Below are 25573 nucleotides of genomic sequence, written 5' to 3'. Positions count from 1 at the left end.
TGTGTTGTTGCACCATGCCAGTCTCCATTTTGTTTACATCTGCTTCCCCATGAGATCACCCAAGGTGGCGCATTCATGCTCTTTCTGGCATGGTAATCATCAAAACATCCTGTAGTGTGTCATGCGGGATTTGGGGACCATATTTACCTACAGCCTGATTGTGGGCAGTAGAAGTCATCAGGCAGAGGATGCAGAGTAGAAGAATCATCCTCATCTTCAGAATGAAGAACATAATAATTATTGGAACCACAATTTCTTTATTGTTACAAAAATTAGATCAGCAGAGAAGGTGAGATTTTGTGGTAGGTAGATTAGGTAAATATTAAACATAACTGTGATAATACTGACATGATACTTTTCTAACAAGTTCATCTACTAACTTGGATAATGACAGTAAATCTTTGGAGAGGAGGATGAATCGGGTGTCTGTGTTTTCATTACCACAACTCAACTTGAAGTTTCATCTACAGTAAAAACGCCTCCATGTGTCATTCTGTAGCGGCCTGTGTCTGTGGTTGTCGCACTGCTCGGGGCTATGATTGCGTTATGAAATCAATGTGGAACTAAAACCATAATTACCACAGTCTGAAGTGTAATCGCAGTGAATTTTAACTACATTTGGGGGCTATTGAAACATTTAAAATCAGTATAAAATTACAATCTGATTCAAGGGCTCACTTACCTCCCTTTATCTCTTTGTCTCCTTTTAACCCTTCTCTCACTTAACTCCTTTTACCACCTTCCCTCAGAGGTACAGTTCACCCCAAAAATCTAGATTGTTTTGTTTTGAGTTGCCAAGTGTTGAATATATCAGCTGTAGGGATTTCTGCCTCTCCTGGAATATAATGGAACTCGGTGGCTGCTTATGTTGCTCAAAACATCAAAAACTAGAGTGAAGGCAGACATCTCTTCAGACAAAACACGGCAACTCACACCAAAACAATCCAGACTGACAAGATGGAGGGGAAAAAATGTACTTTTGATTTTGGGGTGAACTTTTCCTTCATCTCATATCTCTCTTTATCCATCTCCAAGCATCCTCTCCTATCCTCAGTCACACCAGTTTCTTATCATCTACTCTTTTTAAGTTTTTTTCCTCTTTCTATTCTCGTCCTGCCTGTGAGTACTTTTGAAAGAAAGTCTTCTTGTGCTTGTTTTTCTTTAGTATCATTAGAAATCAACTAGTTAACAGTAAACATGTCATAAATTTGATAAAAGTTTTGGCTCTCACAGCCTTAATCACAAGGAAAGGACTTTTAAGTGCAACTAATTTGTCTTGTAGAAGCCGGTGGGGGGAAGTCTGGGGTAAAACTGAAATAAAAATTACAATACCTTCAGCGATTCAGCTCTGAAATAAAAAGAAAAAAAGAGGCAGAGTTAAAGCTTGGGAGAGCAGACTGTCGTTATAGCCGGGTTCCTATGGATCCTTCAAAAGTCTAAAAAGTCAATGGAATCATTAGTCTAAGAATAAGACCTTAATTAGTATTAAAATGTCTTAAATTCATCTTTCCAAAGTCTTTAAAATCCTAAGACATGAAAAGTAGGATATTGCAAATTATTTTCAATAACATTGCATTTTAAAATATAAAATAATTTGGCAAGATCAGTCTTTTTTTTTTATTTTTATTTTTTTTAGATAATTTACCAGTTGCCCTCTGGCATTAATATCAGGCAGATCCGGATAGAGGAAGAAATATGCAAATACATTTACCACATCCATTCAAAGGACAAATGAACAAGATTTTTTTGTTTAATACTATTCTACAATACTATCTTTTTGATATGTTCTTAGTTTTCCATGTGTTGCACTGAAAATAATGATTTTGTTTTTCAGTGTGTGAAGTTGATTATCTACCATTTCAACTTGACCAAAAAGTAATGTTATATATAACAATAAATATTTGGGCAAATTAGTTTTTTGATCATATTTTTTGTTTTGTTTTTTTCCTTCAATTTTGGTTATTGTAAAATTGGCCTGAAATTTCATACCGAGTGGCATTAAAAAAGTCATAAAGTTTTAAACCTAACTTGTCTTGAGCTGCTGGAGATGGAAATCTGAACATGTTTTGCTGTCACTTGTCCACTACCATTGTTGCACAAAACAGCATTCTAAGAATTTAAAAATGACCCAGGACCCACGGAAATATTAATTATGATATAACATTATTGTCTTTTGACCTTCTTACTGTAGATTAGAGCATAGATTTTCTGCCCGAGCCCGGCAGGCATATAGACTGTGTATTATAAAAAGTAAAATTAATATGGCACATAAAGTTACAACAAAATTAATTACAATGTTGCAACATTGTGCGCGCACAGCCTGACCGAGGCTGTACGAAGTTAGTTTTTGTTCATCTTGTATGTTATAGATGACTGTTCATTTTTTTTGTTTGACCTTGGGATCCTAAAATAAACACCTGTTTTATTACATAATCATGCTTCTGTGTTGCACCATTCATCAAGATACTATATTTCTGTCATTAAAATAACAAGAATTGTGGTTTAATACTCTTAATTGTAACAGCCAACTTATTGAAAAATGTCGGGTTTAAATCGGGCTCGGGCCCATAATTACAGTTAATTGGACGGGCTGGGCTGGTCCCGGAAATAACGTGCACGTGCTCGGGCCGGGTCGGGCTGGATTTTTTGGGCCCGATCTAAGCTCTACTGTAGATACACAGATGGACCCAGGGAAATATTAATTATGATATAACATTATTTGGCTGTCTTTTGACCTTCTTACTGTAGATACAGAGATGTGTTCATATCTAACCCGCTTATAGCTTTTAATAAGACTTAACTGAACAAGCTTTCATCGTTGAGACCACGTGTTGTGGTTTCTAACTCGTACAGAGAAATGACTTACAGGCTGTGAATTGTCATGAATTTAATAGCAAAGGAACTCACTGTGTGAACGAGGAGTGATGTGCAGGATGAGCTACTTCTTCACTACTTTTAAAGAAAAGTGATAAAGAAAGTCGTGAATAGTGTATGTAGAAATTCAGTCCAGAGTTTATAACAGATGTTGAGAGAGAGAGAGATGATTAACTTTGATAATCAGGTCAGGGTGTCATGTCTTTCAACCGCCTCCAAGTGCACTCTCGTATCTTCTTCCTCTCCATGCAGTTCTCATACTCATAGAATTGAAGTTACATCAAGTGGAAACTGTTTTTTTTTGCTTGTCCTTTTTTTTAGTGTGGTTTTTCTTTCTTTTTTTTTTGTCCTGTTGCAGCAGAGCGTTGCCAGTGGAAACACTTCAGTGTAGAGGGCTGTGATGTTTATTAACTTCAGCAATATCTGCTGCCTCACGTTTGAAACACAGATCTGGAGTTAGCACAGCAGTAGTCTGACTCACTGGATGTGGACTATGACTATGGCCTTTACCTGCCATTTGCAGGATATTTAGGCTGACTTTCTCCCTTCCTTCTGCTATCTGTTACTGTTTTGACAAATGTTCTTAGCTACAGGAAATAACAATTACAACCTCTGAACTAACAACGTAGACACTGCAAATGGCCAGTTGTGATGTTGATTTGGAACGTGCTATAAGGCATGTCTGCTTTGTTATCAAATTATGTGTCTTTCTTTATCAGTAGAAGTTGAATGTCACAGTCCACATTCATCTGATACTGTTTTTGTTCTGTTGCATTTTCTTTTGCGTCAAATTAGCCTTTTTAATGATAGTGCTCACCTCCTCACGTGCAAATGTTCCACCAAAACAAGTTCCCCTCTGACAGTTCATAAAAATCATCAGTTATACCTTGAATAATTAAGATGCATTGAAAAATAAAGTAACAGAGACTTAGACATCAGTTTTACAAATGCAGCAGACATAATGTTCTCTGAAGACACGTGATTCATGGAGCTGGGTCAGTAAAACAGCTCTCACTCTCACACCTAACAGCTTGAAGCATACACATAATGACACCATTTAAGAAATTCCCTCCTAAACCACTGACTGAAAAAATGAGCTCAAGACTTTTTTCCAACCACCTTTTTGAATCAGAACCATCGCAAACTTTCTCCACCCTGCTACTGAGTCATTGGGCCCTATTTAAGTGATTTAGAGCGCATGTTCTGAAGTGCAGGGTGCAAGTGCATGTAGGGCAGGTCCAACTCCACTTTTCTAGTGAAATGGCACAAATCTGGGGGCAAAGTAAACATGCTTTTAGACCTCGAGTTGTCTTGCTTGAGAGCTGGAGGTCTGAATCAGGGACTACTTTTGTTACAAAGTTTTATAATTGCCTAGAGTTGGTTTGTGTTCTCAAGGCAGCATTTACAAGCGGACCAGAACAAATGCCTTGCGAAAGAAAGCTGCTCTTGATTGGTCAGAATTTCCATGTGGGAAAAATCCAGGAAGTAATCAAAACATTGAAGAAGAGTACACTTGCAAGATAAATGTGACACTTTCTAATGTCACAATGGAGGGACAACTACACAGGTTGATTTTAGCGCTGCTCATCGTGGACTATTTTGCTGTCATTGTTCATTTTAGTCAAACCATACAGTTTGAAAACGAGGCGCGGCTCCAACTAGAAAACAATGTTTTGATGCATTGGATGTGCTGAATGTGCACATTAAGACAGTACAGGCGGAGGTGCACATTAATAATCCTCCAGGACTGTAACATGCTCATGTTTAACCCAAACAATGTGTCATGTGACTGCAGTCGGTTGAGATCGAGGTTGGAGGACTTTCGTCTCGTCTCGTCTCGTCGTCCTCTGCTTATCCGGGTCCGGGTCGCGGGGGCAGTAGCCTCAGCAAAGAAGCCCAGACAGTCCTTTCCCCAGCCACCTCTGTCAGCTCTTCCGAGGGAACCCCGAGGCGTTCCCAGGCCAGCCGGGCGATGTAATCCCTCCAGTGTGTTCTGGGGCGGCCCCGAGGTCTCCTCCTGGTTGGACATGCCCGAAATACCTCCCAAGGGAGGCGTCCGGGAGGCATCCTTACCAGATGCCCGAACCACCTCAACTGGCTCCTCTCGATGTGGAGGAGCAGCAGCTCTACTCCGAGTCCCTCCCGGATGTCTGAGCTCCTCACCCTATCTCTAAGGCTGAGCCCAGCCACCCTGCGGAGGAAACTCATTTCGGCAGCTTGTACTCGCGATCTCGTTCTTTCGGTCACTACCCAGAGCTCGTGACCATAGGTGAGGGTTGGAACGTAGATCGACCGGTAAATCGAGAGCTTCGCTTTCTGGCTAAGCTCCCTTTTCACCACAACGGACCGGTTAAGCATCCGCATCACTGCTGACGCCGCCCCAATCCGCCTGTCAATCTCCCACTCCATCCTACCCTCACTCGTGAACAAGATCCCGAGATACTTAAACTCCGCCACCTGAGGCAGGACCTCCCCCCCGACCTGGAGTGGGCAATCCACCCTTTTCTGGCTGAGGACCATGGCCTCAGACTTGGAGGTGCTGATTCTCATCCCAGCCGCTTCACACTCAGCTGCGAACCATCCCAGCGAGAGCTGGAGGTCACTGTTCGATGGAGCTAGGAGGACCACGTCATCCGTAAATAGCAGGGACGAGATCCTCCCGTCACTGAACCTGACACCCTCCACCCCTCGGCTGCGCCTAGAAATTCTGTCCATAAAAGTTATGAACCGAACCGGTGACAAAGGGCAGCCCTGGCGGAGTCCAACCCTCACCAGGAACAGGTCCGACTTGCTGCCAACCACGCGAACCAGACTCGTGCTCCTTTGGTACAGGGACTGGATGGCCCTTAGCAGAGGGCCACCAACCCCATACTCCTGGAGCACCCCCCAGAGGATGCCCCTGGGGACACGGTCGTAAGCCTTCTCCAAATCCACAAAACACATGTGGACTGGTTGGGCGAACTCCCATGCCCCCTCCAGCACCCTGGCGAGGGCAAAGAGCTGGTCCACGGTTCCGCGTCCGGGACGAAAACCACATTGCTCCTCCTCAATCCGAGGTTCAGCTATCGACCGGACCCTCTTCTCCAGCACCCTGGCGTAGACCTTACCGGGTAGGCTGAGGAGTGTGAGTGTGATTTTGGTTGGAGTACTTTCTCACCAAAAATGAACCGCGCCGGAGTTCGTTTGTAACCAGACTGAAACCACCTCTTCAAGAAGTGAGTGTTATTGCTGTGTTCACACCTGCCCAAATGAACTGCACTTAGGGGGCAAACGAAGTTGAGTTCGATTGAACCGAACCAGGCAGGGCAGGTGTAAAAGCACCCTAAGACGTAAGGGACAAAGGGGTCGTATTTAGTCCCTCAGTTAATCATAGGTGTATTTTTGGACATGCATGAACTCAACTGACCAGTGTCATCTCCTATTCCTTTTAAAAGCCAGGGGAAAGCGATTATGTAGTAATGAAAAAGAAGCTGTCATGGAGGAAGCCACTAACACTCATAATTGTACGTGTGTGTGTGTGTGTGTGTGTGTGTGTGTGTGTGTGTGTGTGTGTGTGTGTGCCTGCCTTTTTAGGAGTATTTTGTCTTTAGTTACACAGATGTGGTAATGTCTTGTAGATGATTGTCTTGCAGTGTATCAAGTATTGCAGAATTGCTGTCTCGTTATACTTTCACTATTATGGGAAGTGTATTGTTAAATAATTGTATTGTGAGTGACTCTGTGATTCCCACCTTTACTTATGATTGTTAAATCATCAGTGCTGGAAATATCTCACTTAATTCTGTGATTGTAGATTGAAAGAATTCATTATTTCAGCCCACTGCAGATGATGATGTTTTCAGAGTTTAGTTTTAGTAGAAACCAGAGAAGTGAGACTCAAACTTGTGATGTCATAGGGTATAAAGTCTGGAGCTGCTCTGTAGACAGTGAATGGGAGCCTTTGTTGTCCCAGAGAATGCTTGTTTCCTTTTTTTCGTGAATGAGCTTTGTTCTATTGTAGTGTTCTCAGCTCTGAAACAAAATGTACCCTTATACTCAGAATCCAACAAGAGTTCTATGTGTCATCTATAAGATCTTTCCCAATTCATCTGTCATTGACTCTACTTTTAGTACTTCTTAGATGCCAGCTGCTTTAGTTATACTTAATGTCCAGATTGTTATTTTGCCAATCTTGTTAAAATGCAAATAATTTGCCAGGAGTCTTGAAATGAATGAAATGAGACTATTTCATTGCCGTACACTTTATTGTGACACACTGAATGCCTTCAGAATTCACCATTGTTTCTATACATATATCATATTGTTGCTTTAACTCCTTTATATATAGGAATACATCTTTGCAGCAGAAATAATGCAGTGCTAATGATGCAATTATACATGTCTGTAGTAGTGACAAGGATCTGAGATAATCGTTTTGGGGAAATTCAACATGTGAAAGTTATTATTTCTAGGAGCAATTGTTTCTCATCTTGGATACAAGAACTTTCTATATCTGACAAATGATGTAAGCATTCAGAGAGCATTCAGGTGTCACTTTCCAGACACCGTTTTCTGACAGCATAGTGCAGCCTGTATCCTGGATGGACTTGTCTGGCTGCCCTTCTCCCCATTTGGTAAAGGCCAGATGTTGGTTTTTCATATCAGCCTCAGAATTCCCCACTGCTTTATTGCTGACGTTGATCCAGGCGTTCTCGTTACTTTCCACAAACACTTGAGTCAGTATGTTGTTCTCTTCCTCGTTCTGGGGCAAAGCCAGCTCTAAGCCTTGTTGGGAGCAGAACTCAACGGCCCTGGAGAACGAGCCCATCTCCTTGTTGGACACAAAGTATTTCTGACCAACGCTGCGGACAAAGTCGTAGTTTATAGCTGAAAATAAAGAGAACAACATGCAACACATCAGGAATAAATGAAGCAGTGATAAGACACTTTCTACACTCAAAACTGTGTTGTCATGTTGGCCCTTGAGCTCTGCTCAGATGTCTTTGCATAACACATTTATTTTACATGTTTGTTCCTCTGACATTAAAATATCAGACTCTCTTTTAGCCTCATACACAGGTGAAAAACAGTCTTTTTTTCTGGCTTTGATGTTCAAAAGAAAAACATGTTGAAATATCTGCAGTTCCCCCCTCCACAATAATGATGCAGTTTGTATGTAAATACATTAAGATTGAGGAAATATTGCAGCATTTCACTAAAAATATTTCTCATTGCTCCTTTCTCAGACAACATCCTCCCTGAATAAAAGATACATTTAAAACAAAATACTGATGCAATATTAAAAGCACAACATTAGCATGAACACAACTTATTTCAACAAGAAATCACACACAGCAGTGTCTCATTAACAACTATAACTAATCTCTTTCCACATGTTCTCATTCCTTGTAACACTCCTTTGTAATGATTGAATAGGATACTTACTCAGCTTGACCTTCGCAAGGCTCTTCTTTAAGGTTTCAAGTTCCTCCATAATAGGGCCAAAGATATCTGGATGAAACAGATTAAGTTCAGTTACCAAACGGGTAGTAAGTTGGATCTGAGTCCACACTGTCACATGTGCACCTTCTACAAATGAAAAGTTTCATCTTCACTTCTTGCACAAGTTAATTTGTCTTTTTTTTCCTTCTCTGAATACGCTGAATGTTGAGTAAACCAGAACTGGCTCAATTTTCACTCTTTTCTCTCATGTATGCACTGAGACCAAAGTGTCTCAGACTAAATGTAGTTTGAATGATTAATTGATTGAAACTAACAAAATTACAAAAAAACATGGACAAATTATTCATCAATAAAAGTAAGCATTAGTTAAAACCAAGTGGCAACCTCCAAGGCTGAAGAATAAAGCCAATGTAGATGTGCCAAAATCTGCAGTTCCTTGACTGGCCACTTGAGGCTGATTCCAAAACAGGGGAAATCCCCACAGACCCGCGTGTTAAAATGCTCAACTGTACAGCAGTAATAAACATGTTAACAGCCTGGTTCAACAAATGGTTTTGGAAGTTATGCATATTTTAGGGCAGGGCCACTCGACTAACAGGCTGTCGGCAAGGTGTTGCTACAGTCTATGAGACCACAAGTTTTAGTCCCAGTACAGGTTAAACTCCAAAAATACTGGACAAGTCAGTGGCATCTTTCATTAGACTCTCTGTGCATGGACATCACCCACATCTTTCCAATTTCATGCCCAGTTTGTAACACAAGCTTTCTGGTAAACATCTGAAATCTCAAGCCTAGATTATCCTGATTACATTGCCAGTTAATTTCTCAGACATGAAACCGTTGTCACAGGATGTTGTTCTTACCTTGATGAGTACACTGATCCTGCTGAGTGAGATCGACCCTTTTAAATTGCATTGTGTGTAAGACATAGAAATTATGGGCTCAGAGCTTAAAGAGTTGAAAAATATCACTCAGACATAGCCTCAACAAAAATAAATACCTTAAAAAAGTTAGTATTATAGTGAACTTGGTGTATGTGTCCACTCCTAGTGTATCTATTGACATCTCCTAAACAATGAGTGAGTCTGTGTGTATTGAGATTTCTTTGTGTATCAGTGAAGACTGAACCTTGCTCAGGTTGTACAACTGCTGCATCCTACAGTTTATTAAATGACAAACAGCAGTTACTCAGTTGGTGAAAATGATTTGATACAATTAACAGTGTCTATGCTCTTTGAACATAGAAAATTTTAAACCTCGTCCACAGAATGCAGGTGGTCCAGGTGGTCCAGGTCCAGTATATCCAGTCATTCCAGGACCATTGTCCAGCTTCTGACAAATCATTAGGTGGTCCAAATCCATATGTTCCAGGTGCTCCTGTTGGGAAGAGCAGGGAAGGTATGGAGCTAGAACAGTGACAGTAAGTTTTGGCATTGAAAACAAAACTTGAACTGAAAAAGGAAACACTCTGCACCGGTGATAGCCGTGGCCAGAGGCATTATGTGTTCGGGTTGTCCGTCTGTCCCACCCATGTTAAGCGATTTCTTAAGAACACCTCAAGGGAGTTTCTTCAAATTTGGCACAAATGTCCACTTGGACTGAGTGATTTACTGATTAGTTTTTGGTGTTTGTGGATCAAACGTCAAGGTCACTGTCATATCTGTCTCATTCTTGTGAACATAGTATCTCAAGACTGAATTTCTTCATATTTGGTACAGAGGTCCACTGAGACTCAACAATCATCTGATTAGATTTTGGGTGTCAGGGGTCAAAGGTTGATGTCAAATCAAATCAGCTTTATTGATCCTTTCCAGGAAATTGATTTGTTGCTGCACATGCATGCCACAACTACATGCAACCAAAAAGGACAACAATACTTGTTCAATGCACCACAGAAAAATCACTGAAAATACTAAAATACCAGGCATGATAGTTAAAAGTAATTAATGATCAAATATGTTAAAACCACAGACATACCAGGTAATAAATAAATAAATACCTAAAGTGCAGTACATTACAGTGCATTAAAATTTCTGATGGCAGCCGGAATGAAGGACCTCCTGTAGCGCTCGGTCCTGCACCTCAGCGCCATCAGCCTGTGGGAGAAGGTGCTCAGATTAATAACAGGGCATGAAGGGGTGTGAGGTTGGAGATGATCTCTCAATTTGAGAAAGCGGTTTCTCTCCAACCGACTGTATGCAGCTCAGCTCCAGTAATGGGCTGGCTTTCTGATCATTTTTAAAGCTGGGATGAAACAGTTAGGCTGGGACAGAACAGGGTACACCGGCTGGGGGCAGGCTGGCCTGGTTGTGTCAAATCTATTAAAGAACCTATTCAGTTCATGGGTAGTCCTGGTCATGGTAGAGAACCATTTTCATGCCCGTGATGTTCCTCATCAGCAGACCTCCTTCACCACCCGCTGCAGCTGGCTCTCTAGTTTTAGTCTGTATGCCTCCTTGTCTAATCTTCACTCAGTTCCCTTTGTATTTCTTTGCTTTTTCCCTGTCCCCTCTGAATGCTCTTTTTGTTATTTAAGGACCTTTAGGCTGGTGGTCTGGTTTATTCTTGGGAAGCATCAGATGTTTGGAGACACGATTACATTCATGCAGAAATTGATGTAATCAGTAACACATCCAGTTAGTCCATCAATATCCTCCCCATACTCATTATAAAAAACCTCCCAGTCAGTTGACTCCAGACAGTCCTGAAGTGCTTCCTCTGTCTCCACAGACCAGCATTTAGACTGTCCGACGTTGATGGGCAGTCTCTTCATTGGGACGTATGGGGAGAGATGAACCATGTGTGGCGACCAGAGGACAGCGCTGCACATTTGTATGTATTCACATACAGGAGGTCCAATGTTCTGGTGGATGCTGCAGTTCATTTAAAAAGTGGGCAAAGTCTTAAAGAGACATGGTTAAAATCGCCAGATGTCAAGAATGCATCTGGATGTAAGGGCATGTCTTCATGACCTTACAGTATCTCACCTGAAGTGAGTACATCATTTTGAAATATTTTATTATATCTTTCATGGGACCACTATAGAAATGACACTTTGTATAACTTAAAACAGTCAAATGTACAGCTGTATAGTAGTATAGATTTACCTTCCTCTGAATTATAACACAGCCATCAACATCTAAACAGCTGGCAACATAAGTGAGTACAGTGAACATGTCCAAATTGTGCCTAAAGTGTGAATATTTTATGTGCAACCATTATTATCTCTGCCTTAACTTTTTGGGCATGGTCAAGAGCTCTGAGTTGCTTCAGGAATGCTCCCACTGAGGAGATGGATGTGAAGACACTTTGGCTCTTCACAGCTTGAGGATGTGGGTGCACAGGTGAGTTAAGGGCTGGATAAATCTTGGTTGTCCATCACCTTTCAGCTTCCTCAGCAAGGCAGTTGTCATCTAGGTGTGTTTCACCAGGTGCCACACATGCTGGCACCAAGACAACTGTCCCTTTACAGTCAAGTATAGTGGTGGCAGCATCATGGTTTCTGCATGAGTGCTGCAGCTCTGGGAGCTCAGTTCATTTAAACATGAATTCAAGTGAGCATATCGCCCCTCTTGAAACTGAGCCATGGCAACATGATGTGATAAACACACCTAGTAGATGACAACTGCCTGAGGAAAATGAATGTGAAGTTGATGATTAAGTAATTTTCAGAGGAAGCTATCTATACTACTATACCAGCTGTACACTGACTACTTTGTTATACCAAAGTGTCATTTCTATAGTGTTGTCCCATGAAAAGATATAATAAAATATTTCCAAAATGGAGGTGTACTCACTTATGTGAGATACTGTATCCACCTCATTCTGGAACAGATATTTCAAGAACTGCTTGAGAATTTCAAATCTGGCGCAAATGTTCACTTGGAATGAAGAATAAACTGATTAGAATTTTGTCGTTAAAGGTCAAGGTCACTGTGACCTCACAAAATATATTTTTAGCCATAAGTCAAGGATTTACATGCTAATTATGACACAACTTAACACAAATGTCAAATAGGATAAAATAATAATAATGAAACATTTGGTCAGATACTGAAGTGGTGACTCTAATTTTGCGTGCCCACCTTGAAACTGTGCTGATTGTATAGTTCTTCTGTGTGTGAAGCATCTATGTTTTCTCAGACATGGATGTAAACTGTAAGAGAAACTTAACTGGTGCACAGAGGCATAAAACCGTGGGGTAGTAATTCTAGTTTTTTCACTTTTTCTGTCACAGTTTAACAGATCCAGTCTTAAACCTCCCAAGCTGCTCACAGACCGATAATTATAAATCTGTATAATAACTTTTATGATTACATCAGTATGGAGCAGCTGACAATGTTGCCAAGCAAGGGTAAACACTCTAGCTCTTGAGGCTAACTTTACTACTGTTGACGGATATTTAAACTGACGGTTAAAGTTTTACCTCCAGTTTTCGCTGAAGAGTAGACTTTTTAGATGTTTTCTCATGCAGACTATTTTGGTCTTCTGCTTTTGTTTTCTCACCTCAAAGCATTGTTAACATTACAGTGTGTTGTTGCACACCAGTTTCCATTTTGTTTACATCTGCTTCCCCATGAGATCACCCAGGTGGTGCATTCATGCTCTTTCTGGCATGGTAATCATAAAACATCCTGTAGTGTGTCATCAGGACTGGGACCATATTTACCTGCAGCCTGATTGTGGCCAGTAGAAGTCATCAGGCAGAGGATGCAGAGTAGAAGAATCATCCTCATCTTCAGAATGAAGAACATAATAATTATTGGAACCACAATTTCTTTATTGTTACAAAAATTAGATCAGCAGAGAAGGTGAGATTTTGTGGTAGGTAGATTAGGTAAATATTAAACATAACTGTGATAATACTGACATGCTCACTTACCTTGTATCTTGTCTCCTTTGTTCTCTCAGTTTTACCACCTTTCAGAGGTACAGTTCACCCAAAAATCTAAATTGTTTTGTTTTGAGTTGCCAAGCGTTGAATATATCAGCTGTAATTTCTGCCTCTCCTGGAATATAATGGAACTAGGTGGCTGCTTATGTTGCTCAAAGCATCAAACTAGAGTGAAGGCAGACATGGCTTCAGACAAAATAGCAACTCACACCAAAACAATCCAGACTGACAAAATGGAGGAAAAATGTACTTTGATTTTGGGGTGAACTTTCCCTTCATCTCATATCTCTTTATCCATCTCCAAGCATCCTCTCTTATCCTCAGTCACACCAGTTTCTCATCATCTACTCCTCTTTTAGTTTTTTCCTCTTTATTGAAAGAAAGTCTTCCTTTGTTTTTTTTTGTTTCTTTTTTTTGAGTATAATTAGAAATCAACTAGGTAACAGTGACAGTAACAGTTACAATACCTTCTGCGATTCCGTGCTGAAATAAAAAGAAAAAAAGAGGCAGAGTTAAAGCTTGGGAGGCCAGACTGTCATTAAAGCCGCATTCCTATGGATCCTTCAAAAGTCTTGAAAGTCAATGGAATCATTAGTCTAAGAATAAGACCTTAATTGGTACATGAAAAGTAGGATATCACCATTAAAACTTTGCATTTTAAGATATCAAATAACTTGGCAAGATATTTTTGTTTTTATATAATTAACCAGATGCCCTTTCACATTAATATCAGGCAGATCAGGATGGAGGAACAAATACGCAAATACATTTACCACATCCATTCAAAGGACAAACGAACAACATTTTTTTTTAAGGCAAATCAAATACTGTCTTTTTGATGATCTGTTTATAGTTTTCATGTGTTCTACTTTAGAAAATTATTTTTCGGTATTTAAAGTTGATCATCTACCATTTTAGCTTGACCAAAAACTGATGATATACCTAACAATAAATATTTGTGAAAATTTGTTTTTGTTTTGTTTTTCCTTCAGTTTTGGTTATTGCAAAATTGGCCTAAAATTTCATATTGAGTGGCATTAAAAAAGCCATAAAGTTTTAAATCTAACTTGTCTTGAGCTGCAGGAACCCTGGGCTAAAAGATGGAAACCTGAACATGTTTTGCTGTCACTTGTCTACTACCATTTTTGCACAAACCAACATTCTAAGAATTTAAAAAATGACCCAGGACCCAGGGAAATATTAATTATGATATAACATTATTTGGCTGCCCTTTGGCCTTCTTACTGTAGATACAGAGATTATAGCTTTTAATAAGACTTAACTGAACAAGCTTTCATTGTTGAGCCCACATGTTGTGGTTTCTAACTCGTACAGAGAAATGACTTTCAGGCTGTGAATTGTCATGAATTTAATAGCAAAGGAACTCACTGTGTGAACGAGGAGTTGATGTGCAGGATGAGCTACTTCTTCACTACTTTTAAAGAAAAGTGATAAAGAAAGTAGTGAAGTGTGTATGTAGAAATTCAGTCCAGAGTTTATAACGGATGTTGAGAGAGAGATGATTAACTATGATAATCAGGTCAGGGTGTCATGTCTCTCAACTGCCTCCATGTGCACTCTTGTATCTTCTTCCTCTCCATGCAGTCCTCATACTCACAGAATTGAAGTTACATCTAGTGGCCACTGTTTGTTTGTTTGTCCTTTTTTGTTTGTTTGTTTTTTGTCCTGTTGCAGCAGAGCATTGCCAGTGGACACACTTCAGTGTAGAGGGCTGTGATGTTTATTACAACTTCAGCAATATCTGCTGCCTCACGTTTGAAACACAGATCTGGAGTTAGCACAGCAGTAGTCTGACTCACTGGATGTGGACTATGACTATGGCCTTTACCTGCCATTTGCAGGATATTTAGGCTGACTTTCTCCCTTCCTTCTGCTATCTGTTACTGTTTTGACAAATGTTCTTAGCTACAGGAAACAGCAATTACAACCTCTGAGCTACCAACGTAGACACTGAAAATGGCCAGTTGTGACGTTGATTTGGAATGTATAAGGCATGTCTGCTTTGTTATCAAATTATGTCTTTCTTTATCAGTAGAAGTTGAATGTCACAGTCACATTCATCTGATACTGTTTTTTTCTGTTGCATTTTCTTTTGATAGTGCTCACCTCCTCACGTGCAAATGTTCCACCAAAACAATTTCCCCTCTGGCAGTATTTTGCAGAGGCACCATTCTGGACTTTGTGCCTCACTAGACAATTGTGGTTGGTTTACAGAAATCTAAACAAGCCAGAGCATTTATGTGTGCTGTGGACATGGGGCTGACTGCACAAGGCTAGCACATTTGTGTGGCTCAGGAAAAGTGTCCCAAATAACTGGAATATTTATTGTGAGATCACAGAATTTCATAAAACATCAGTTATACCTTGAATAATTAAGATGCATTGCAAAATAAAGTAACACTATTTAAGTGATTTAGAGTGCATGTTCTGAAGTGCAGGATGCAAGTGCATTTCGGGCAAGTCCAACTCCACTTTTCTAGTGAAATGGCCCAAATCTGGGTGCAACGTAAGCATGCTTTTAGACCTCGAGTTGTCTTGCTTTGGTCTGAATCAGGGACTCATTTTGTTACAAAGTTGTATTATTGCCTAGAGTTTGTTTGTGTTCTCACAGCAGCATTTAGAAGCAGACCAGATCAAATGCCTTGTGAGAGAAAGCTGCTCTTGATTGGTCAGAATTTCCATGCAGGAAAAATCCAGGAAGTAATCAAAACGTTGAAGAAGAGTACACTTGCAAGATAAATGTGACACTTTCTAATGTCACAATGGAGGGACAACTACACATGTTGATTTTAGCGCTGCTCATCGTGGACTATTTTGCTGTCATTGTTCATTTTAGTCAAACCATACAGTTTGAAAACGAGGCGCGGCTCCAACTAGAAAACAATGTTTTGATGCATTGGATGTGCTGAATGTGCATATTAAGGCAGTACAGGAGGAGGTGCACATTAATAATCCTCCAGGACTGTAACATGCTCATGTTTAACCCAAACAATGTGTCATGTGACTGCAGTTGGTTCAGATCCAGGTCGGAGCACTTTCTCACCACAAATTTCGTTTGTAACCAGACTGAGACTGCCTCTTCAAGAAGTGAGTGTTATTGCTGTGTTCACACCTGCCCAAATGAACTGCACTTAGGGGGCAAACGAACTTGAGTTTGATCGAACCGAACCAGACAGGGCAGGTGTAAAAGCACCCTAAGACGTAAGGGACAAAGGGGTCGTATTTAGTCCCTCAGTTAATCATAGGTGTATTTTGGACATAGCATGAACTCAACTGACCAGTGTCATCTCCTATTCCTTTTAAAAGCCAGGGGAAAGCGATTATGTAGTAATGAAAAAGAAGCTGTCATGGAGGAAGGCACTGACACTCATAATTGTACGTGTGTGTTTGTGTGTGTGTTTGTGTGTGTGTGTGTGTGTGTGTGTGTGTGTGTGTGCCTTTTTAGGAGTATTTTGTCTTTAGTTACACAGATGTGGTAATGTCTTGTAGATGATTGTCTTGCAATGTATCAAGTATTGCAGAATTGCTGTGTCGTTATACCTTCGCTGTTGTGGGAAGTGTATTGTTAAATAATTGTAAACATTGTATTGTGAGTGACTGTGACTCCCACCTTTACTTATGATTGTTGAATCATCAGTGCTGGAAATATCTCACTTAATTCTGTGATTGTAGATTGAAAGAATTCATTATTTCAGCCCACTGCAGATGATGATGTTTTCAGAGTTTAGTTTTAGTTTTGTAATCCATCTGAGTTCTGATATACAGAGGGCCCACTGAGATTTTAAGATGGGAAGAGCTAAAACCAACAAAAATAAAGCAGTGAATGATAATGAGGCATTTTTAGTTCAAATTAAAAAAAGGATCTCCTGAATATAACCATCTTTGTGCTGGTACTGGTCACAGATGTATCATATTAAAGGGGAACACCACCTGAATTAAGAATTTTAATATATTATTTCTATGGCCAAGGAAAGTTCAATCAATATTTGTGAATATGAGTTGCTGTCTCTTAAAGCCAGAAACCAGAGAAGTGAGACTCAAACTTGTGATGTCATAGGGTATAAAGTCTGGAGCTGCTCTGTAGACAGTGAATGGGAGCCTTTGTTGTCCCAGAGAATGCTTGTTTCCTTTTTTTTTTTTATTCGTGAATGAGCTTTGTTCTATTGTAGTGTTCTCAGCTCTGAAACAAAATGTACCCTTATACTCAGAATCCAACAAGAGTTCTATGTGTCATCTATAAGATCTTTCCCAATTCATCTGTCATTGACTCTACTTTTAGTACTTCTTAGATGCCAGCTGCTTTAGTTATACTTAATGTCCAGATTATCATGTTACCAATCTTGTTAAAATGCAAATAATTTGCCAGGAGTCTTGAAATGAATGAAATGAGACTATTTCATTGCCGTACACTTTATTGTGACACACTGAATGCCTTCAGAATTCACCATTGTTTCTATACTTATATCATATTGTTGCTTTAACTCCTTTATATATAGGAATACATCTTTGCAGCAGAAATAATGCAGTGCTAATGATGCAATTATACATGTCTGTAGTAGTGACAAGGATATGAGATAATCGTTTTTGGGAAATTCAACACGTGAAAGTTATTATTTCTAGGAGCAATTGTTTCTCATCTTGGATACAAGAACTTTCTATATCTGACAAATGATGTAAGCATTCAGAGAGCATTCAGGTGTCACTTTCCAGACACCGTTTTCTGACAGCATAGTGCAGCCTGTATCCTGGATGGATTTATCTGGCTGCCCTTCTCCCCATTTGGTAAAGGCCAGATGTTGGTTTTTCATATCAGCCTTAAAATTCCCCACTGCTTTATTGCTGACGTTGATCCAGGCGTTCTCGTTACTTTCCACAAACACATGAGTCAGTATGTTGTTCTCTTCCTCGTTCTGGGGCAAAGCCAGCTCTAAGCCTTGTTGGGAGCAGAACTCAACGGCCCTGGAGAACGAGCCCATCTCATTGTTGGACACAAACTATTTCTGACCAACTCTGCTGACAAAGTCGTAGTTTATAGCTGAAAATAAAGAGAACAACATGCAACACATCAGGAATAAATGAAGCAGTGATAACACACTTTCTACACTCAAAACTGTGTTGTCATGTTGGCCCTTGAGCTCTGCTCAGATGTCTTTGCATAACACATTTATTTTACATGTTTGTCGCTCTGACATTTAAATATCGGACTCTCTTTTAGCCTCATACACAGGTGAAAAACATGTTGAAATATCTGCAGTTTTCCCCCCTCCACAATAATGATGCAGTTTGTATGTAAATACATTAAGATTGAGGAAATATTGCAGCATTTCACTAAAAATATTTCTCATTGCTCTTTTCTCAGACAACATCCTCCCTGAATAAAAGATACATTTAAAACAAAATACTGATGCAATATTAAAAGCACAACATTAGCATGAACACAACTTATTTCAACAAGAATAAAGCCAGTGCAGATGTGCCAAAATCTGCAGTTCCTTGACTGGCCACTTGAGGCTTGATTCCAAAACAGGTAAATCCCCACAGACTCGCGTGTTAAAATGCTCAACTGTACAGCAGTAATAAACATGTTAACAGCCTAGTACAAAAAACGGTTTGGAAGTTATGCATATTTTAGGGCAGGGCCATTTGACTAACAGGCTGTCGGCAAGGTGTTGCTACAGTTTATGAGACCACAAGTTTTAGTCCCAGTACAGGTTAAACTCCAAAAATACTGGACAGCTCAGTGGCATCTTTCATTAGACTCTCTGTGCATGGACATCACCCACATCTTTCCAATTTCATGCCCAGTTTGTAATACAAGCTTTCTGGTAAACATCTGAAATCTCAAGCCTAGATTATCCTGATTACATTGCCAGTTAATTTCTCAGACATGAAACCGTTGTCACAGGTTATGTTGTTCTTATCTTGATGAGTACACTGATCCTGCTGAGTGAGATCGACCCTTTTAAATTGCATTGTGTGTAAGACATAGAAATTATGGGCTCAGAGCTTAAAAGAGTTGAAAAAATATCACTCAGACATAGCCTCAACAAAAATAAATACCTTAAAAAAAAGTTAGTATTATAGTGAACTTGGACACGGTGTATGTGTCCACTCCTAGTGTATCTATTGACATCTCCTAAACTATGAGTGAGTCTGTGTGTATTGAGATTTCTTTGTGTATCAATGAAGACTGAACCTTGCTCAGGTTGTACAACTGCTGCATCCTACATTTTATTAAATGACAAACAGCAGTTACTCAGTTGATGAAAATGATTTGATACAATAAACAGTATATATGCTCTTTAAAATCTAGAAAATATTAAACCTCGTCCACAGAATGCAGCAGGTCCAGGTGGTCCAGGACGTCCAGTCATTCCAGGAGGTCCGTATGGTCCAGCAGGTCCAGGTGGTCCAGGTGGTCCAGGTGGTCCAGGAGGTCCATATGTTCCAGGTGCTCCTGTTGGGAAGAGCAGGGAAGGTATGGAGCTAGAACAGTGACAGTAAGTTTTGGCATTGAAAACAAAACTTGAACTGAAAAAGGAAACACTCTGCACCGGTGATAGCCGTACAGAGGCAGCATTATGTTTCCGGGTTGTCCGTCTGTCCCACCCATGTTAAGCGATTTCTTAAGAACACCTCAAGGGAGTTTCTTCAAATTTGGCACAAATGTCCACTTGGACTGAGTGATTTACTGATTAGTTTTTGGTGTTTGTGGATCGAACGTCAAGGTCACTGTAACCATATCTGTCTCATTCTTGTGAACATAGTATCTCAAGGACGGCTACGGGGAATTTCTTCATATTTGGTACAGAGGTCCACTGAGACTCAACAATCATCTGATTAGATTTTGGGTGTCAGGGGTCAAAGGTTGATGTCAAATCAAATCAGCTTTATTGATCCTTTCCAGGAAATTGATTTGTTGCTGCAGCAACGACACCTTAGCCACAACTACATGCAACCAAAAAGGACAACACAATACTTGTTCAATGCACCACAGAAAAAATCACTAAGAAAATACTAAAATACCAGGCATGATAGTTAAAAGTAATTAATGATCAAATATGTTAAAACCACAGACATACCAGGTAATAAATAAATAAATAACTAAAGTGCAGTACATTACAGTGCATTAAAATTTCTGATGGCAGCCGGAATGAAGGACCTCCTGTAGCGCTCGGTCCTGCACCTCAGCGCCATCAGCCTGTGGGAGAAGGTGCTCAGATTAATAACCCCCAGGGCATGAAGGGGGTGTGAGGGGTTGGAGATGATCACTCTCAATTTTTTGAGAGAGCGGTTTCCAACCCACTGCATTTGTATCAGCTCAGCTCCAGTAATGGAGCTGGCTTTCCTGATCATTTTTAAAGCTGGGATGAGGAAACAGTTAGAGCTCGACAGAACAGGGTAGCACACCGGCTGGGGCAGGCTGGCCTGGTGCGGTCAGTCAAATCTATTAAAGAACCTATTCAGTTCATCCGGGTCCTAGGTCCCCTCCTCCGTAGGGAACCACCCTTCCCCTTCATGCCCGTGATGTTCCTCATCCCAGCCCAGCCCTCCTTCACCCACCCCCGCTTCAGCTGGCTCGCTAGTTTTCGTCTGTATGCCTCCTTGTCCCGCCTACTCTTCACCCTCAGTTCCGTTTGAATTTCTTAGCTTTTCCCTGTCCTCCCTGAATGCTCTTTTTGTTATTTAAAAGGACCTTTAGGCTGGTGGTCACCCAGGGTTTATTCTTGGGGAAGCATCGAATGTTCCTGGCGAAGGCAGTGCATTCATGCAGAAATTGATGTAATCAGTAACACATCCAGTTAGTCCATCAATATCCTCCCCATACTCATTATAAAAAACCTCCCAGTCAGTTGACTCCAGACAGTCCTGAAGTGCTTCCTCTGTCTCCACAGACCAGCATTTAGACTGTCCGACGTTGATGGGCAGTCTCTTCACTGCTGGGACGTATGTGGGGGAGAGATGAACCATGTCATGGTCCGAACGACCAAGAGGGGGCAGCGCTGCACATTTGTATGTATTCACATACAGGAGGTCCAATGTTCTGTCGCCCCGTGTGCTGCAGTTCACAAACTGTTTAAAAGTGGGCAAAGTCTTGGAGAGAGAGACATGGTTAAAATCGCCAGATAGTACGAAGAATGCATCTGGATGTAAGGGCATGTCTTCATGACCTTACAGTATCTCACACAAGTGAGTACACCCCTCCCATTTTTTGAAATATTTTATTATATCTTTTCATGGGACAACACTATAGAAATGACACTTTGATATAACTTAAAGCAGTCAGTGTACAGCTGGTATAGTAGTATAGATTTACCTTCCTCTGAAAATTACTCAAAACACAGCCATCAACATCTAAACAGCTGGCAACATAAGTGAGTACACCCCACAGTGAACATGTCCAAATTGTGCCTAAAGTGTGAATATTTTATGTGCCAACCATTATTATCTAGCACTGCCTTAACTTTTTTGGGCATGGAATTCACCAGAGCTCACAGGTTGCTTCAGGAATGCTCTCCCACTCGAGGAGATGGATGTGAAGACACTTTGTGCTCCTTCACCTTCAGCTTGAGGATGCCCCACAGGTGCACAGGTGAGTTAAGGGCTGGATAAATACTTGGCCAGTCCATCACCTTCACCTTCAGCTTCCTCAGCAAGGCAGTTGTCATCTACTAGGTGTGTTTTCACCAAGGTGCCACACATGCTGAAAGAGCACCAAGACAACTGTCCCTTGCTTACAGTCAAGTATAGTGGTGGCAGCATCATGGTTTGGGGCTGCATGAGTGCTGCCGGCTCTGGGGAGCTCGGTTCATTTAGAGAAACATGAATTCCAAGTAGAGCATGATCGCCCCTCTTCGGAAACTGAGCCGCAATGCAGTTTTCCAACATGATAATGACCCAAAACACACCTAGTAGATGACAACTGCCTTGCTGAGGAAAATGAATGTGAAGTTGATGATTAAGTAATTTTCAGAGGAAGCTAAATCTATACTACTATACCAGCTGTACACTGACTACTTTAAGTTATACCAAAGTGTCATTTCTATAGTGTTGTCCCATGAAAAGATATAATAAAATATTTCCAAAAATGGGAGGGGTGTACTCACTTATGTGAGATACTGTACATCCACCTCATTCTGGAACACGATATTTCAAGAACTGCTTGTAGGAATTTCTTCAAATCTGGCACAAATGTTCACTTGGAATGAAGAATAAACTGATTAGAATTTTGTCGTTAAAGGTCAAGGTCACTGTGACCTCACAAAATATGTTTTTAGCCATAAGTCAAGGATTTATATGCTAATTATGACAAAACTTAACACAAATGTCAAATAGGATAAAATAATAGTAATGAAACATTTGGTCAGATACTGAAGTGGTGACTCTAATTTTGCGTGCCCACCTTGAAACTGTGCTGATTGTATAGTTCTGTGTGTGAAGCATCTATGTTTTCTCAGACATGGATGTAAACTGTAAGAGAAACTTAACTGGTGCACAGAGGCATAAAACCGTGGGGTAGTAATTCTAGTTTTTTCACTTTTTCTGTCACAGTTTAACAGATCCAGTCTTAAACCTCCCAAGCTGCTCACAGACCGATAATTATAAATCTGTATAATAACTTTTATGATTACATCAGTATGGAGGCTAACTTTACTACTGTTGACAGATATTTAAACTGACGGTTAAAGTTTTACCTCCAGTTTTCGCTGAAGAGTAGACTTTGTATAGATGTTTTTCTCATGCAGACTGTTTTGGTCTTCTGCTTTTGTTTTTCTCACCTCAAAGCATTGTTAACATTGCAGCGTGTTGTTGCACCACACCAGTCTCCATTTTGTTTACATCTGCTTCCCCATGAGATCACCCAAGGTGGTGCATTCATGCTCTTTCTGGCATGGTAATCATAAAAACATCCTGTAGTGTGTCATGCGGGATTCAGGGACCATATTTACCTGCAGCCTGATTGTGGGCAGTAGAAGTCATCAGGCAGAGGATGCAGAGTAGAAGAATCATCCTCATCTTCAGAATGAAGAACATAATAATTATTGTAACCACAATTTCTTTATTGTCACAAAAATTAGATCAGCAGAGAAGGTGAGATTTTGTGGTAGTAGATTAGGTAAATATTAAACATAACTGTGATAATACTGACATGATACTTTTCTAACAAGTTCATCTACTAACTTGGATAATGACAGTAAATCTTTGGAGAGGAGGATGAATCGGGTGTCTGTGTTTTCATTACCACAACTCAACTTGAAGTTTCATCTACAGTAAAAACGGCTCCATGTGTCATTCTATAGTGGTCTGTGTCTGTGGTTGTCGCACTGCTCGGGGCTATGATTGCGTTATGAAATCAATGTGGAACTATTTACACAGTCTGAAGTGTAATCAGCAGTGAATGAATTTTGTGGCTAACACATTTAAAATCAGTAAACATAATTACAATCTGATTCAAGGGCTCACTTACCTCCCTTTATCTCTTTGTCTCCTTTTAACTCTTCTCTCACTTAACTCCTTTTACCACCTTCCCTCAGAGGTACAGTTCACCCCAAAAATCTAAATTGTTTTGTTTTGAGTTGCCAAGTGTTGAATATATCAGCTGTAGGGATTTCTGCCTCTCCTGGAATATAATGGAACTCGGTGGCTGCTTATGTTGCTCAAAGCATCAAAAACTAGAGTGAAGGCAGACATGGCTTCAGACAAAACACGGCAACTCACACCAAAACAATCCAGACTGACAAAATGGAGGGAAAAAATGTACTTTTGATTTTGGGGTGAACTTTCCCTTCATCTCATATCTCTTTATCCATCTCCAAGCATCCTCTCTTATCCTCAGTCACACCAGTTTCTCATCATCTACTCCTCTTTTAGTTTTTTCCTCTTTATTGAAAGAAAGTCTTCCTTTGTCTTTTTTTGTTTTGTTTTTTTTGAGTATAATTAGAAATCAACTAGGTAACAGTGACAGTAACAGTTACAATACCTGCAGTGATTCAGCTCTGAAATAAAAAGAAAAAAAGAAGCAGAGTTAAAACTTGGGAGACCAGACTGTTGTTAAAGTCGGGTTCCTATGGATCCTTCAAAAGTCTTAAAAGTCAATGGAATCATCAGTCTAAGAATAAGACCTTAATTGGTACATGAAAAGTAGGATATCACAAATTATTTTTAATAACTTTGCATTTTAAGATATCAAATAACTTGGCAAGATCTTTTTGTTTTTATATAATTAACCAGATGCCCTTTCACATTAATATCAGGCAGATCAGGATGGAGGAACAAATACGCAAATACATTTACCACATCCATTCAAAGGACAAATGAACAAGATTTTTTTTTTTTTTAAGGCAAACCAAATACTATCTTTTTGATGATCTGTTTATAGTTTTCCATGTGTTCTACTTTAGAAAATTATGATTATTTTTCAGTATTTGAAGTTGATCATCTACAATTTTAGCTTGACCACAAACTGATGATATACCGAACAATAAATATTTGGGCAAGTTGTTTTTGTTTTGTTTTTTCCTTCAGTTTTGGTTATTGTAAAATTGGTCTTAAATTTCATACCGAGCGGCATTTAAAAAAAAGTCAAAGTTTTAAATCTAACTTGTCTTGAGCTGCAGGAACCCTGGGCTAAAAGATGGAAATCTGAACATGTTTTGCTGTCACTTGTCCACTACCATTTTTGCACAAACCAACATTCTAAGACTTTAAAAATGACCCAGGACCCAGGGAAATATTAATTATGATTTAACATTATTTAGCTGCCCTTTGGCCTTCTTACTGTAGATACAGAGATTATAGCGTTTAATAAGACTTAACTGAACAAGCTTTCATTGTTGAGACCACGTGTTGTGGTTTCCAACTCGTACAGAGAAATGACTTTCAGGCTGTGAATTGTCATGAATTTAATAGAAAAGGAACTCACTGTGTGAACGAGGAGTGATGTGCAGGATGAGCTACTTCTTCACTACTTTTAAAGAAAAGTGATAAAGAAAGTAGTGAAGTGTGTATGTAGAAATTCAGTCCAGAGTTTATAACGGATGTTGAGAGAGAGAGAGATGATTAACTATGATAATCAGGTCAGGGTGTCATGTCTCTCAGCTGCCTCCAAGTGCACTCTCGTATCTTCTTCCTCTCCATGCAGTCCTCATGCTCACAGAATTGAAGTAACATCTAGTGGCCACTGTGTTTTTGTTCGTCTTTTTTTATTGTTTTGTTTTGTTTGTTTGTTTTTTGTCCTGTTGCAGCAGAGCGTTGCCAGTGGACACACTTCAGTGTAGAGGGCTGTGATGTTTATTACAACTTCAGCAATATCTGCTGTCTCATGTTTGAAACACAGATCTG

At 40.1% G+C, this 25573-nt stretch overlaps 1 protein-coding gene and 1 long non-coding RNA gene across 2 annotated transcripts in view; both read right to left on the bottom strand.

Moving 5' to 3' along the window:
• Positions 1 to 25206, bottom strand: part of LOC125887280 (pulmonary surfactant-associated protein D-like) — a 31926-nt gene extending 6720 nt beyond the window's left edge. Inside the window, exons 1-3 of the mRNA XM_049573979.1 lie at positions 25155 to 25206; positions 1333 to 1348; positions 148 to 214 (exon numbers count right to left, since the gene is read on the bottom strand). Coding sequence (XP_049429936.1) covers positions 148 to 214 — 67 coding nt within the window. The 5' untranslated portion in view covers positions 1333 to 1348; positions 25155 to 25206. The remainder of the gene's footprint in view (positions 1 to 147; positions 215 to 1332; positions 1349 to 25154) is intronic.
• Positions 9676 to 14705, bottom strand: LOC125887284 (uncharacterized). The gene is made up of 4 exons (XR_007449158.1): positions 14600 to 14705; positions 13678 to 13693; positions 12986 to 13052; positions 9676 to 9693 (listed from the first exon to the last, which is right to left on the bottom strand). It is a non-coding gene; the product is annotated as an uncharacterized LOC125887284 (long non-coding RNA).
• Positions 25207 to 25573: the final 367 nt, after the last annotated feature.

The sequence above is a fragment of the Epinephelus fuscoguttatus genome, linkage group LG4, assembly GCF_011397635.1.
Source record: "Epinephelus fuscoguttatus linkage group LG4, E.fuscoguttatus.final_Chr_v1".
Taxonomy (NCBI): domain Eukaryota; kingdom Metazoa; phylum Chordata; class Actinopteri; order Perciformes; family Serranidae; genus Epinephelus; species Epinephelus fuscoguttatus.
The sequence above is the reverse complement of the archived record's forward strand: the minus strand, read 5'-3'. Positions and strand labels throughout refer to the sequence as shown.